The sequence below is a fragment of the Leptodactylus fuscus genome, chromosome 1 (assembly GCF_031893055.1).
Source record: "Leptodactylus fuscus isolate aLepFus1 chromosome 1, aLepFus1.hap2, whole genome shotgun sequence".
In the NCBI taxonomy this organism is placed as follows: Eukaryota; Metazoa; Chordata; class Amphibia; order Anura; family Leptodactylidae; genus Leptodactylus; species Leptodactylus fuscus.
The window spans coordinates 7,254,074-7,269,527 of record NC_134265.1 but is presented as its reverse complement, the minus strand read 5'-3'; the positions used below and the strand labels follow the sequence as shown (position 1 = coordinate 7,269,527).

The following is a 15,454-nucleotide window of genomic DNA, read 5'->3' as shown; positions in this document are numbered from 1 at the left end:
GTAGCGGAGCTGTTTGTGTGTGGCGTGTATATAGCGGAGCCGTCTGTGTGTGACGTGTATGTGGCAGAGCTGTGTGTGTGATGTGTATATAGCGGAGCCGTCTGTGTGTGACGTGTATGTAGCGGAGCTGTGTGTGTGACGTGTATATAGCGGAGCTGTCTGTGTGACGTGTATATAGCGGAGCTGTCTGTGTGTGACATGTATGTAGCGGAGCTGTCTGTGTGTGACATGTATGTAGCGGAGCCGTCTGTGTGTGACATGTATGTAGCGGAGCCGTCTGTGTCTGACGTGTATGTAGGAGAGTTTTGTGTGTGACGTGTATGTAGCAGTGTTGTGTGTGTGACGTGTATGTAGCGGAGCTGTGTGTGTGATGTGTATGTAGTGGAGCCGTCTGTGTGTGACGTGTATGTAGCAGAGCTGTGTGTGTGACATGTGTATAGCGGAGCTGTCTGTGTGTGATGTGTATGTAGCAGAGCTGTGTCTGTGACGTGTATATAGCGGAGCCGTCTGTGTGTGACGTGTATGTAGCAGAGCTGTGTGTGTGACGTGTATATAGCGGAGCTGTCTGTGTGTGACATGTATGTAGCGGAGCCGTCTGTGTGTGACGTGTATGTAGCAGAGTTGTGTGTGTGACGTGTATGTAGCAGAGTTGTGTGTGTGACGTGTATGTAGCAGGGCCGTCTGTGTGTGACGAGTATGTAGCGGAGCCGTCTGTGTGTGATGTGTATGTAGCGGAGCTGTTTGTGTGTGACGTGTATGTAGGAGAGCTATGTGTGTGACGTATATGTAGCGGAGCCGTCTGTGTGTGATGTGTATGTAGCAGAGTTGTGTGTGTGACGTGTATGTAGCGGAGCCGTTTGTGAGTGACGTGTATGTAGCGGAGCTGTGTGTGTGATGTGTATATAGCGGAGCCGTCTGTGTGTGACGTGTATGTAGCGGAGCTGTCTGTGTGTGATGTGTATGTAGCAGAGCTGTGTGTGTGACGTGTATGTAGCGGAGCCGTTTGTGTGTGATGCGTATGTAGCAGAACTGTCTGTGTGTGACGTGTATGTAGTGAAGCCATCTGTGTGTGATGTGTAATTAGCAGAGCCGTCTGTGTGTGGCGTGTATGTAGTGAAGCTGTTTGTGTGTGACGTGTATGTAGCAGAGCTGTGTGTGTGACGTGTGTATAGCGGAGCTGTCTGTGTGTGACGTGTATGTAGCGGAGCCGTCTGTGTGTAATGTGTATGTAGGACTTTGTGTCAGGTGTAAGGGCATTCCGAAGGGACCGCGACTTTGGGTCATCCTAGTTCCTAACCAGACAGCAGGAAGGTGACACCAGACAGTGGCCACCTGCTGTTCTGACTACATCTGTTCTGTTTAATACTATATGTATTCCCGAAATAGCCCCTGATGAGCCGGACGTTAGTCTAACGAAACGCGTAGGGAGGGAAAGACTGCAGCATGTAGTGACGGGATTTAATAGTGATCAGCACCAGGGTTAGGCTGTGTATCCTCCAGGGAATATTCATTAAAGGTGGGAATTAGGATTAGAATGAGGATTAGGGAGCCGGGAAACATAGGGGTGTCATGGAGTGCAGTTACCTGGTCCTCGGGGTGCCTCTTGGGCTGTAAGGCTTCCTTCTTTCCTGTCACCCCGATGGTTAGGATTATTCAGCAATCCCCTGGCTGATTACTTTTTCTTGTCCGTAACACATTGTGCCTGTGTGGTTACACTGTGGGCACTTTGGTAAATTGATACCACTTGTCTGGGTGAACCATTTAGGGAGCAGAGGGCTCTCAAGACAGCTAGATATACGCTAAGATTTTTACTAAAGATACTGAGGGGTATTTTCTTTCTCATAGGAGGGGAGGGTTGGAGTCTCTACACAAAGGAGTTTACAGTTTGGCTATTTGCTCTTTTGGATGATACTTAGAGCTCCTTAAATCCCATGTTGCACCTCCCCTCCCTTTTTTTTACCCAGCGCTAGTTTGCATCAATTTTATATGCCACAGCTGGCTAGTAGAGATGAGCGAACACTGTTCGGAACAGCCGATCCGAACAGCACGCTCCCATAGAAATGAATGGAAGCACCTGTGACGCCGGCTGCCGGCAAAGTCAGAGTCACAGGTGCTTCCATTCATTTCTATGGGTGCGTGCTGTTAGGATCTGCTGATCCGAACAGTGTTCGCTCATCTCTACTGGCTAGCTATTTTTAGGTAACTTTTCACAAGTTAGGTTACGTACCTAAAATAAAATACTTGAGTGTTCACTTTTCGTTTTCTTTGGCGCTTTATTTGGTGAACTTGTATAGGGAGACAATACTGCTACCATTATTCCCTTCTATTTTTTGTTTATTTGGATAGTGTTTTTTGTTTCGGGAGATGGCAGGTTTCTTGGGCGTTGACATTAATAGAGATAGGTGGCTCACGGATGCACAGGAGGCTTTTTCGGAAGCTGAATTAAGCACCAATGCACATAACATCAGCATTAACCCCTGTTTTAAAAATTTGACAAAAATCTATCCGGACCATCTTAAGTCTTGGTGGAAGGTGCAGGCATTGGAGACCTACCTTAAGGATAAAATTGTACCGCGTGGCTTAAGAATCTCATTAATACCTACACAAAGATTAAGAACTACTGAGCTAAATCAGAAGTTAGGAATTAGGATTGATAGAATCTTCGAAGCAATTCCTCCAAGATAGTACAAAAACCCTTAGTGAGGCCATAGAAGCAGCTAAAAAATTCGCAATGTTCGAATTTACGTTCGAATTCCCCTTCAGGTCCGGCCGGCCGAGGTTCTCCTTCGGGTCCGCCCCTCAGCCAGGGATTCTCCTCAGCGCTTATGTAAAGGTTCCCCGGCCGGCAGTGCTTTTCTTTTGTAGGCTGCTCTATGCAATGCATTTCATTAGTGATCAGGCCCCCTGGGGTTCAAGACCCCTAGGGGGTCTAATAAATGCAAAAAAAAAAAAAAGTAAAAAAAATAAAATAAAAAAAAATAAAAGTATTAAAAATTCAAATCCCCCCCCTTTCCCTAGAACACATATAAAACTAATACTGCTAATGCTGTGAAACACCTACACATTAGGTCTCCCTGTGTCCAAAAACCCTCTACATACTGTGACAATTAGGGGTAATTTAGCACCAAAGGTAAGCGGTTTTCCTGGATTTACTGAGGTGTTGGTGGCGCTTGGTGCCAAATAAACAGCAGATCAGGTAATATAAACCAAAATAAGTGGCTTTATTCATCTTACACAGGAACAAAGACAACAAACAGCCCACACACAGGGCACTATCTCACTTCTTGAACCCTCACTAATCTATTAGGGCAAGATACTCTCTGAGGTTTGTTCTCACCAGTCTGGTTCAAAGTCCTTTCTGAAATCCAGTCCTCTTGGGACAGACCACCTGTCTGTCTCTAACTGGTCCAAGGTCCACCTGCGCCTGCAGGTTACAATCCGTACTCTCTCTGGAGTTGGGCTCCTTCTGGAATCCAGCCTTCTTGGGACAGACCTCCTGTCCATCTCCAACTGGTCCATAGTGCACCTGCTTCTGCAGGCCACTAGCAGAAACACTCCCTCTCTGGAGCTGAGCCCCTTTTGGATTCCTCCTGTCTGTCTCCAACTGGTCCAGGCCACCAGCAGCAGACTCCTGCTGTTTACCCTCCCTCTGGTGTGGAGCCCCTTTCTCTCTGGGTGTGGTCAGAGTTCTTTTTAACCCTGCTTTTGGTCACTCTACAGAGCCCTCTAGGTTCACACCCTTACATCCCCCCCCCCCTCAGCTCACCACTTATGGGGTGAACGACAATGGGACAAGACATCATGACAACGTCCCTCTTCATTCAAGTAATCTTGCCCAGTGTCTCTCCAGATGTCCCGATCTGGCGGTCTCATTTTCCATATTCCGGTCACTTCACATTTTCGGTTTCTCAGCACTTTCGTCTTTTTGAAGACTAATTTAACATCAGCAATGTCATCTAACCATCTTTTACATCTGCATGCAAATGAGCACTGCTTAATCTCGGCCTTAGAGTCTCAACCACAGTTACTTCCGTCTGTTAGTGATATCTCTGTCTCTTCTTGCTATTAGCATCAGGCTGAAACACACTTTTTACCTCTTCTCTTTTTGAGTTGACAGTATTACTTCCTGGTTCCCAAATGTCTCCAGACACTTGATTTGTTGAGACACCATACCCATGGTCAGTCTTCTTTATTTACTATTTTACAGCTCTTGTAGCACTGGACCTGCTTGAACTTATGAAAGTCACTTTTCATCTGTTTTGACCATCTAGGTGAACTGCAACATTTGTTTAGAACAATAACACTTTTCTTTTTAACCGTTGCAGGCCTAGAGGGTGTCACGCTCTCAACTACTTTCTACACATTAACTTTGGAGAGCAGGCCTTTCCGCTGTTCGTCTTCATAACCTGTGACCTCAACAACCTTTTCTTCAGTTGGACCTTCTTTGGCCACCTTATATTTTTCAGGAAGTCCTCCTTTAGTAGTTACTACAACCAGCACCTGAGAAGGTTTGAGTTCTCCCAAACCACTTGGCTGTTCACCAACTTGCAGTGTCACAAACTGTGTATCATCCACTTTGGCATCATCTTCCTGGGGAACTATGCCGTACACCTGAAGCTTTACACAATTACACTGCTCCATTATAATCCGATCATTGTCATCACCATCACTGGACAGGACCCTCATGTCTGACTTTTTGGCTCTCCTGTAACATCCAGGCAGAGACCAGGAGATGAACACAGATTACATTCCACTTTTGTTGAATCAGCCAACGTGTATTTCAATGTCTACTTCTGTAATGGGGTTTTTCTGAAAGCATTCATAATACAGATCACATTCTGCAACATCATTTGTTACATACATCTTCTTGTAATTCCACTTTCCTTTCTTTGCCGGCAGCTTTCTTCAACTTCTTTGCAATTCACCTGTAATGTTTGGAAATTCTAGGCATGGACAGACAACAACTCCATCGTCTCTTTGTTTTTATTTTGCACCAGAACAGACAATTTTTCATTATCTTCATAAGACTCTGTGAGTGCCCCCTCTAGGCCACATATTGTAGCATGGAGTTCCATTTCTCTCTGTTCCAGATCTCCAGCTCTGCTCTGCTATTCCTTCACTTCATTCTTTAGTTGAACTTGCTTTAGTTCCTGAAGGTTCTGCTCTGACTGCAACATCTGCACCAAAGATTCTAATTCATCTTCTCGGTCAGACACCTCCTTCCTCAACTGGGCAACTTCAGTCTCTTTATCAGTTAGTTCAGCCAGAAGTTTTTCACACTTCATGACTTGGGCCTCCAAGTATTCTAACGTTTGGCACTGTCAAGCTCATCTCTCAATAAGGCACTCCTTGGCACTGGAGTCTCGGTTATGCTGCTCCTTCACATCATGAAGTTGCTTCTCAAGCACTTGCTTTTGCTCCACACCCTGTAGGACTTTATCAGCTAGGGCACATTTCATTTTATCAAATTCCTTTTTAGTAACATAGTCCATTCCAGGCAAACCCAGCACCACATTGCCACAATGACCAGGATATGAACTCTTTATGGCCTCAAGCTCTTTCTTTAACTTCAGGTTCTCTTTTTCTGATACCTCAAGTTGCCATTTCCAATCAGATATTTCACACCCATAAATCAAATCTGATGGCTTCAATCTCATCCTGAAGCTGCTGCACCACAATATTTTCTTCTTTGGCACTTTCACGCGCTCCAGTATGAGACACACAGTCCGCAGGGACATATTTGAGGTGCTTCAAAAAAAACGAAGTCACTCTCATGCAACTCATTTCCTTTACTTGCACTCCACAGGCTCCGTTCCAGGTTTTATGTTTCTCTTCCTTGAGACGTCTTCACTATCACACCTGTGCACAGCTTTTCTGCTTTCTGACACACTGCAGTTTTCTTTTCTTGCCCATGGTTTAGAACAACAGCACACAATATTCACCAGCAACCTTGGCTTCAACCAGCAGCAACTTTTTACTACCTTCTGTAGTCACGTTCATTCACCAAACAGTTTATTCATGTGGCACTACAACTACCAACATTTCCTTCTGTCTTCTACAGAAAACACAGTTATGGCACCATAAACTTTCACTGGACTTTCAAATTATTATTATTATTATTATTTATTTATATAGCACCATTAATTCCATGGTGCTCTGTACATTATTATATTAATTCCATGGAGCTCTGTACATTATTATATTAATTCCATGGTGCTGTACATTTGGGGGTTACATACAATACACAGAATATACAGGTAGATATAATACTGACAGTGACCGACTGGCACAGTGGGGTAGAGGGCCCTGCCCGCGAGGGCTAACAATCTATGAGGGAAGGGGGGTAGAGACAGAAGGAGAGGGGGAGACTGTACAGATGGCGGTGCGGTGATAGTGTTATTGGAGGTTGTAGGCCTTCCTGAATAGGGGAGTTTTCAGGGCCTTCTTTAAGCCTGTGATTGTGGGGGTCAGTCTTATGTGTCGTGGTAAGGAGTTCCAGAGTATGGGGGGTGCACGGGAGAAATCTTGGAGACGGTTGTGTGAGGTGCGGATGAGAGCAGAGCGGAGCAGGAGGTCATTGGAGGATCTGAGGTTACGTGTGGGCAGGTAGCGGGAGATGAGGTCAGAGATATATGGAGAGGACAGGTTGTGGATCGCTTTGTATGTTAGCGTTAGTAGCTTGAACTCAATTCGCTGGGCTATGGGTAACCAGTGGAGGGACTGGCAGAGGGGAGCAGCCGATGAGGATCGAGGGGTGAGATGGATTAAGCGAGCAGCGCAGTTTAAGGTGGACTGGAGGGGGGGGCGAGGGTGTTAGCTGGGAGTCCATGGAGGAGGGTGTTGCAGTAGTCTAAGCGGGAGATTATGAGGGCCTGGATGAGCATCTTGGTAGTTTCTGGGGTGAGGAAGGAGCTGATTCGGTGGATGTGTTTGAGTTGGAGGCGGCAGGAGGTGTTGAGGGTTTGAATATGTGGCTTGAAGGATAAATCAGAGTCCAGGGTTACCCCAAGGCATCGGGCCTGTGGGACAGGGGTAAGTGGGGTTCCATTAACTTTGATAGATGGGTCCGGTGGAGGGGCCATACGGGGTGGGCTGAAGATGATAAACTCTGTTTTTTCCATGTTGAGTTTGGGAAAGCGGGAGGAGAGGAAGGAGGCTACGGCCGCTAAACAATCTGGAACTCTGGCCAGCAGGGAGATAATGTCTGGTCCAGAGATGTATATTTGGGTGTCGTCGGCGTAGCAATGGTACTGGAAATCATGAGATTCTATGAGTTGGCCCAGGCCAAGGGTGTAGATGGAGAACAGGAGGGGTCCTAGAACAGAGCCTTGGGGGACACCAACAGAGAGAAGGCGAGGTGAGGAGGTGGTGTGCGAGTGGAAGACGCTGAATGTGCGGTTGGTGAGGTATGAGGAGATCCAAGAAAGGGCCAAGTCTGAGATACCAAGGGATGAGAGAATTTCTAACAGGAGGGAGTCGTCAACTGTGTCAAAGGCAGAGGAGAGGTCAAGAAGGAGGAGGAGGACAGAGTAATGGTGCTTGGCTTTGGCGGTTAGCAGGTCATTGGTGACTTTTGTTAGGGCAGTTTCAGTGGAGTGCCGGGGTCTGAAGCCTGACTGTAGTCTGTCAAAGTGCAGGTTGGACGAGAGATAGGAGGAGAGTTCTGAGTGGATGTGTTGCTCAAGCAGTTTTGAGGCGTACGGGAGCAGAGAGATGGGACGATAGTTGGTAGGAGAGGACAGGTCGAGGGACGGTTTATTAAGTATAGGAGTGACAGTGGCGTGTTTGAAGGCACAAGGGAAGGATCCATTGGTTAGGGATAGATTGAAGAGATGGATTAGGGCTGGAGTAATGACTTCAGTGAGTTTGGGGATGAGATGTGACTGGATCGGGTCGAGCACGCAGGAGGTGAGGTGGGATTTGGAGATTAGGGAGGAGAGTTTTTCGTCAGTTATGGAGGAGAAACAGGTCAGGGATGGGGAGCAGCTAGTAGTTGGGTAGAGGGGTTGTCGGGGGAGTAGGGTGAGGCTGTCTCTGATGGTGTCAATTTTAGTTTTAAAGTAAGAGGCAAAGTCGTCAGCTGAGATAAGTGATGTCGGAGGGGGGGCGGGAGGACGGAGGAGGGAGTTGAAGGTGGAGAATAGTTGTTTGGGGTTGCGAGAGAGTGCGGATATGAGTGTGGTGAAGTAGACCTGCTTGGCGGTGGTGAGTGCATTCTTAAATGCGAGAACGGCCTCTTTGTACCTGAGGAAGTCCTCCTGGGAGTGGCTTTTCTTCCAGAGGCGCTCTGCAACCCGCGAGGCACGTCTCAGTTTTTTAGTCAGGTCGGTGTACCAGGGTTGTCTATTGGTTGATCGGGCTCTGGAGTTTGTGTAGGGGGCCACAGAGTCAAGGGCTGAGGTAATGGTGGTATTATAGAAGGCAGCAGCGGCATCTGTGTCCTGGATTGAGAATATGTCAGTGAGTGGTAGGAGAGAGTCTGAGAGGGTTCAGGTGTCAAGGCGGTTGAGGTTCCTGCGGGGGCGTGGTGGTTTAGAGAATGGGGGGTCTGTTGGAGAGGAGAGGGCAGAGAATGTCAGCAGGTTGTGGTCAGAGAGTATGGACGGAGAGTTAGAGAGGCTGCATATGGAGCAGAGGCGGGTGAATATGAGGTCTAGTGTGCCTCCCGCTGCACAGCATCACATTCACAAACTGTTTGCAATATCCAGTTTGTGCACACAGTTTACTTTCTTGCGATCAGCAAACACTTTATAGACTTCTGTGCCACAGTAAACACAAAGTCCATTCCCTGGATTTCTCTTCCAGAGTTTTACTTTCACAAGTTTGCACACAGTTTGCAATTTTGTTCCACTCACCCACCTGGGTTTCTTACTTCAGCTGTAGGCCACAATTCACACCCGGCGATACTGCAGTTACCAAACACTTGTCTTCCAGGACGTGCGTGGATCTCTGTATGCCCGCATCCGAAGCACCATATGTGACAATTGGGGGTAATTTAGCATCAAAGGTAAGCGGTTTTCCTGGATTTACTGAGGTGTTGGTGGCCCTGGGTGCCCAAATAAACAGCAGATCAGGTAATGCAAACCAAAACAAGTGGCTTTATTCATCTTACACAGGAACATAGACTACAAACAGCCCACACACAGGGCACTATCTCACTTCTTGAACCCTCACTAATCTATTAGGGCAAGATACTCTTTGAGGTTTGTTCTCACCAGTCTGGTTCAAAGTCCTTTCTGAAATCCAGTCCTCTTGGGACAAACCACCTTTCCCCCTACGACCAACAGCAGCACAACTGGGGTATTCCTGCCCCTATGAGCTGTTAGGACAGGTGGAATTTTTAATTACCTAACAGCTTTGACCCCTATAAGAGGTCGGAAGACCAACTCCCCATTGTGTTTTTTTCTGTCCTGTGGGACAGGACAGGTGGCAGGGGGAGAGGTGTTTTGGCCTCTTACTGGGGTCAGGGCTTTCCCTCCCCCCTGGTCTCTTACCTCGGCTTGGCTCCTGGTCACTCTCCGGTCTGTCGGCTCTGTTCCAGCGGCCGCTCTATGCGGGCGGCCACTTCCGGCCCAGCCGCGCATGCGTGGTAGGTTGCGGCTCGGACAAGGCCGCGACCTAGGTCAGGGGCAATATTTTTTTCATTTTTCTTAGTCCTAGTGGACTCCCAGACATAGCCGGTCCCACCCCTCCTCCCTACAGCTGCTGCAAGAGGGGGTAGTGACCGGGATTTGGCCTGTCAAGACAGGTTGTGCTATTTAATGGTCTCCAAATGGAAGGGGAGGGCCAAGATCCGAAGCCACGCCCCTTCCATTGGAGACAAAAAAAACAAAAAAAAACCCCTCCACCACTCAGTCTTTGCTTGTCGCTCCGGTTACAAGCACCTACTCAAGCACCCTGTGTCAGAGTAGTATCCGCTTTGCTGTTTGCTTTGTGGAAGCAGAGTTACGCTGCGTGAGGTCTGGTGGAGGGTGTGGGTGGCTACCCTCTGTTTTTTTAAGGATATTGATTGTTTTGTCTCTTCTCTTCTAGAATGTCATCTTCATCCTCTTCCGCCCTTCCTCCCAGGAGAAAGAGTGCGTCCAAGTGGAAGCATCTGGCCTGCGCCAAATGCAGGATCCCGCTGCCAGACTCCTGTGAATACAGATTTTTGCCAGGGGTGCAGAGCTCCTCCCTCTGAAGCCATCCCCATCCACGAGGTGGTGTCGAGGGTTAAGGACTTTGTGTCCCACTCCATGAGGAAGGTGGAGGACACCGTCTCCCATCTGGCAAAGAGGCCCCGCCTGGAGTCATCCGAGCCCTCTCTCCCCCCCTGGAGAAGCTACATATCAGGGAGATGGATTCCTCCTCTGAGGATACGGAGAGGGAGATCTTCCCGCTGGAGAAGATGCCTAGGCTCTTCAAGATTATCAGGCCTAGAGATCGGGAAGCTGGCGAGTGGCCGAGCCACAGGTCTAAGACCTTCAGAGGCACCTTAGATCTGATTCGTACTATGGAGGGAGAGTGGAGACGTCCCGAAAGGGCATTTGTGCCATCCAAAAGATTCAGGGCACTGTTCCCTACCACTGAATCCCAGCAGGGGGCCTGGCGTCCACTACCTAAGGTGGACATTGCAGTTGCAAAACTCTCCCGGCATACGGTACTCAGAGGACGGCTCGGGTCTACGTGATCCCATGGACCAGCGGGCAGAAGGATCCTTGAGGCGTACTTATGCAGCCTCTTCCGCTCAGACCTCTGTGGCTATCGCGGCTAATGAGGTCGTCTCGGGCCTCCAGACAGAGTTGCGCTCCCTCAGTAGGGATATAGATGCAGGAGTCAACAGGGATAATCTCCTCTCTGCAGTTAAGGATATCGACCTCCTGGTGGATCACCTTTTGGAGGCTACGTGATTCCAGGCAAGACTGGCAGCTAGGGCTCTCTCCACAGCGGCCAGATGTCCCTTATGGCTGAAACCGTGGCGCGTGGACAACTCGTCAAAAGTTCAGCCTCTGCTCACTCCCCTTCGAACCAGGGAGGCTCTTCGGCAGAGAGCTGGACCGAAAAATGGAGAGCCTCGCTGACTCCAAAGGGAAGACACTAGCCGACCTGGCCGACACTAGCCCTGTCCTCTCCGATCCCTCTACGGCCTATACTTATTGGGTCTCCAAGTACTGTGTCGGTATTCATATTTATGATTGATTATATACCATTGAGTGCCAAATTTTAATCCATTGGTTATATTCACCTACATTTACCTGTATTCGCTACTGTTGTTACTCAACATAGCGCCTTAAGTCTTTATTCTGTGTGTCTACAATGTATGTCTTTGGCTAAATCCGTCTGCCCTGCTGTATTTTGATTTTAGTGGTAATTATTTATCAAAGATTTAATAAAATTGATATTTTTATAAATGGTTTGACCTTGTGCTGATTTGACGGTTGGCTTGTTCTTTTTCCGAGTTGTTTGCATGAACTAAGTTAAAGGGCCTAAAACTCTGCAGGTAGCTTAGCTTAAGGGCTAGAAAACTGAATTTTGGAAGGTCTTACCACATCACACACATCCACAATGACAGTTCAGGGTGGGGACTGAAGGATTTCCCATTGCCTATTCCATCTGTGGTTGTCATGGGGAATGTGATTTAAAGGGGTGCTTGTTAATGTTTGTTGAGCTTAAATTGGGGTTTGTGTCCATCCATTTGGGGAGTAAAGAAGGTTTCCAGGTATTTCCCCACTTTAATAGATGTTTTTTTGAGTGTGGAAAGTGTGTAGTTGTTAGGCTGTGATAGTGGGGTAATAGAGGGACTTTGGTGTGTTAGATGCCCCAGACATGCTCCCCCTGCTGTCCCAGTTGCATTTTAGAGGTGTTGCATCATTTGATGAGGTTTAAAAGTGGACTTAGTGACCCTCCTGAGTCGAATGGTGGGATCCCCTGAAACGAAGCATTTTCTCCCATAGACTATAATGGGGTTCCATATTCGTTCGAATAGTCCAATATTGAGATGCTATTCGGAACGAATAACGAACATCGAATATTTTACTGTTCGCTCATCTCTGCTTATATATAACACTGGAGGGAAGGGGGAAGGGCTGCACTATGTTGTTAATTGGGTGTAAATGTTTTATATGTTTGTGTAAGGGGCAGAAATTTTAATTTTTGATAAACAAATCGTTCAAAAAATAGTTGTAATAGTTTATACTACATAATAATGTGGCTGTTTACGTGAAAAGGGCCCAGATCGTCGATATGGAGTTCTTGGTATCATTGTAACGGTTATGGTGTAACATTGTCTGAAACAGCAAAAAAATTTTTATTGAAAGCACAATTGACATATTTTTAAATAAAATTTTTGCATAAAACAAAATTGTGATTTTTTTTACCCAAATATGTTTTGGACTATTTTCTCTATAATTAGTATCGACGATCTGGGCCCTTTTCACATAAACAGCCACATATGTATTGATTATATAAAATCAATAAAAATGTGGAAATTAAAAAATAAGTTGCTGTTCACATCAATGTAACGATAAGTTAGTAAAATGACAAAATAAAAATTTTAAGTGGAAAAAAAAGATTTACTGTAGCTCTGAGAAAATATCAATTTCAGTGTGACACGGAAAATTTTACTTTAGCTCGCATAGCCAACAATTTAACATATTTCCTGCGAGCGAAGCCGCGGGTATTCTACTAGTATTTAATATTTTAGCTATTTTGTTTTTGGTGATTTCTGTCTTTTGACATAGTAGTTTGTTCTGTTGTCTGAAAATTACCTTAACCCCTTAATGACCAGGCCATTTTTTGGTTTCACATTTTCGTTTTTCCCTCCTCTCATTTAAACAGCCATAACTTTTTTATTCTTCAGTTCACATGACGGCTTATTGTTTGCGGGACAAATCGTACTTTGTGATGGCACCATTCAATATGCTGTGCAATGTACTGGGAAGCTGGAAAAAAATTCAGAATGAGGTGCAATTGGAGAAAAAAAAATGCATTTGCGCCATTTTCATATAGGTTTAATTTTTACAGCGTTCACTGTTTGGTACAAATGACACGTTACCTGTGTTCTACATGTCAGTACGAACACGGTGATACCAAATTTATAGAGTATTTGAAATGTTTTGATACTTTTTTAAAAATGAAAAACATAGCAAAATAGAAAAAAAGAAATTGTGTCATCATGTTCTGACACCTGTAACTTTTTCATATTTCCATGTATGGAGCTGGGTGCGGTGTCTTTTTATGCGGGACAAGATGACGTTTCTATTGATACCATTTGGGGTAAGATCTGATGGTTTGATCACTTTTTATTCAATTTTTTTATAGGAGGCAAAGTGTTGAAAAAAACGCTATTTGACTATTTTTATTTTTTTTGCCGCTACGCCGTTCACAGTATGGAAGAAATGTTTTAATATTTTAATAGTTCGGGAGCTCGGGGATACCTAATATGTTTATTTTTAATGTTTTTTGTTTACTTTTATATCTGATCTAGGGAAAGGGGGGTGATTTGAACTTTTATATTTTTTTAATACTTTTAAAAACTTTTTTTTTCTTCTTTTACATTTATGATCAGACCCCTTAGGTACCTTGAAACCTAGGGGGTCTGATCGCTCATACAATACTACAGTATGGCAGTGAATAGCAAAATGCCATCACTTCTATTAGACGCTGCATCTGGCAACGTCTAATAGAAGTAATGCAGGGACAAGCCTGGAAGCCTTCAACAGGCTTCCGGCTGTCATAGCAACCGATCACCGCCCTCCAATGACGTTCAGGAGGGCGACGATCGGCGGAAAATGGCGGTGCCCGTGCCGCCTGCACCCTTTACACGCTGCGGTCGCGTTTGACCGCAGTGTGTAAACGGTTAACAGCAGCGATCGGCTCGGGCACCGACCGCTGCTGTTAGTGGCAGGTCCTGGCTGTATTATACAGCCGGCAGCTCAGCTCGTGAGCTCTCTCCATACATTCCCATGCGACCCATGACGTAGTCATGAGCAAGAATATGGCTTATCTCCTGTGTGAGTTATTTTGATGATTAACAAGGGCTGGTTTCCGAGTAAAACATTTCCCACATTCTGAACAAGAATAAGACTTCTCTCCTGTGTGAGTTCTTTGATGCCTAACAAGGTCTGATTTCCGAATAAAACATTTCTCACATTCTGGACATGAAAATGGCTTCTCTCCTGTGTGAATTCTTTGATGACTAACAAGGCGTGATTTACAGACAAAACATTTCCCACATTCTGAGCAAGAATATGGCTTCTCTCCTGTGTGAGTTATTTGATGATTAACAAGGTCTGATTTCCAAGTAAAACATTTCTCACATTCTGGACATGAAAATGGCTTCTCTCCTGTGTGAGTTCGTTGATGATTAATGAGGTCTGATTTCCAAGTAAAACATTTCCCACATTCTGAGCATGAAAATGGCTTCTCTCCTGTGTGAATTCTTTGATGATTAACAAGGCCTGATTTAGAGAAAAAACATTTCCCACATTTTGAGCAATATGGCTTCACTCCTGTGTGAGTTCTTTGATGATTAATAAGGTCTGATCTCCAAGTAAAACATTTCCCACATTCTGAGCAAGAATAAAACTTCTCTCCTGTGTGCATTCTTTGATGCCTAACAAGTTCTGATTTCGCAATAAAACATTTCCCACATTCTGAGCAAGAATAAGACTGCTCTCCTGCGTGAATTCTTTGATGCCTAACAAGGCCTGATTTCCAAGTAAAACATTTCCCACATTCTGAACATGAATACGGCTTCTCTCCTGTGTGAATTCTTTGATGAATAACAAGGTCTGATTTCTGAGCAAAATATTTCCCACATTCTGAGCAAAAATACGGCTTCTCCCCTGTGTGAATTCTTTGATGCTTAACAAGGTCTGATTTCCAAGTAAAACATTTCCCACATTCTGAACATGGATATGGCTTCTCTCCTGTGTGAGTTTTCTGAAGTATAACACCCTTTCTACATCTTCTATTTTTTTTAACAGACGCCAATGAATTAGAAGAAAGGTCTTTCTTCTGAATGGCTGAGGGTATATCTGGGTTAATGACATGTTCTTCATATGGATCTTGTGTGATACCATCATCCTCTGCTTTATAATCTGTAGATATCAGATGTCCCTCTGAGCTCCTGGTACAGTCATCTGAGAAGAAGAAAACTGATGTTACTATTATTGAATAACATAACCTTATAAGTATATTCCCCACTGAGCTGCCGCTGCCTGAGACGCTTCAGACCTTGTGAAGAAGTGAAGTCAGTGGCACAGGCTGCAAACGACGGCAGCGCGGCCTACTTCATTAGTATTCACTGTGCTGAGACGGAGGTCAGTGATAGTGAATAGTAATGAAGCGGGGCAGGAGACGCCACCACTGCTCTAGGTCACTGTAGAGGTGAACACAATCCATGGCTGCTTAAATATGGCCACTTATGTGGAATAATACTGTAGGACGCCATAAATCTTACTGTATTACACCC

The 15,454-nt window shown here is 45.6% G+C and overlaps 1 protein-coding gene across 1 annotated transcript in view; it reads right to left on the bottom strand.

Annotated features, from left to right (window-relative positions):
• The window catches only part of LOC142194383 (uncharacterized), a 386,321-nt gene that overhangs the window by 185,930 nt on the left and 184,937 nt on the right, over positions 1–15,454 (bottom strand). Inside the window, 3 exon segments of the mRNA XM_075263533.1 lie at positions 4,407–4,705; positions 5,347–5,748; positions 13,988–15,117. Of these exon segments, the coding sequence (XP_075119634.1) occupies positions 4,407–4,705; positions 5,347–5,748; positions 13,988–15,117 (1,831 nt within the window).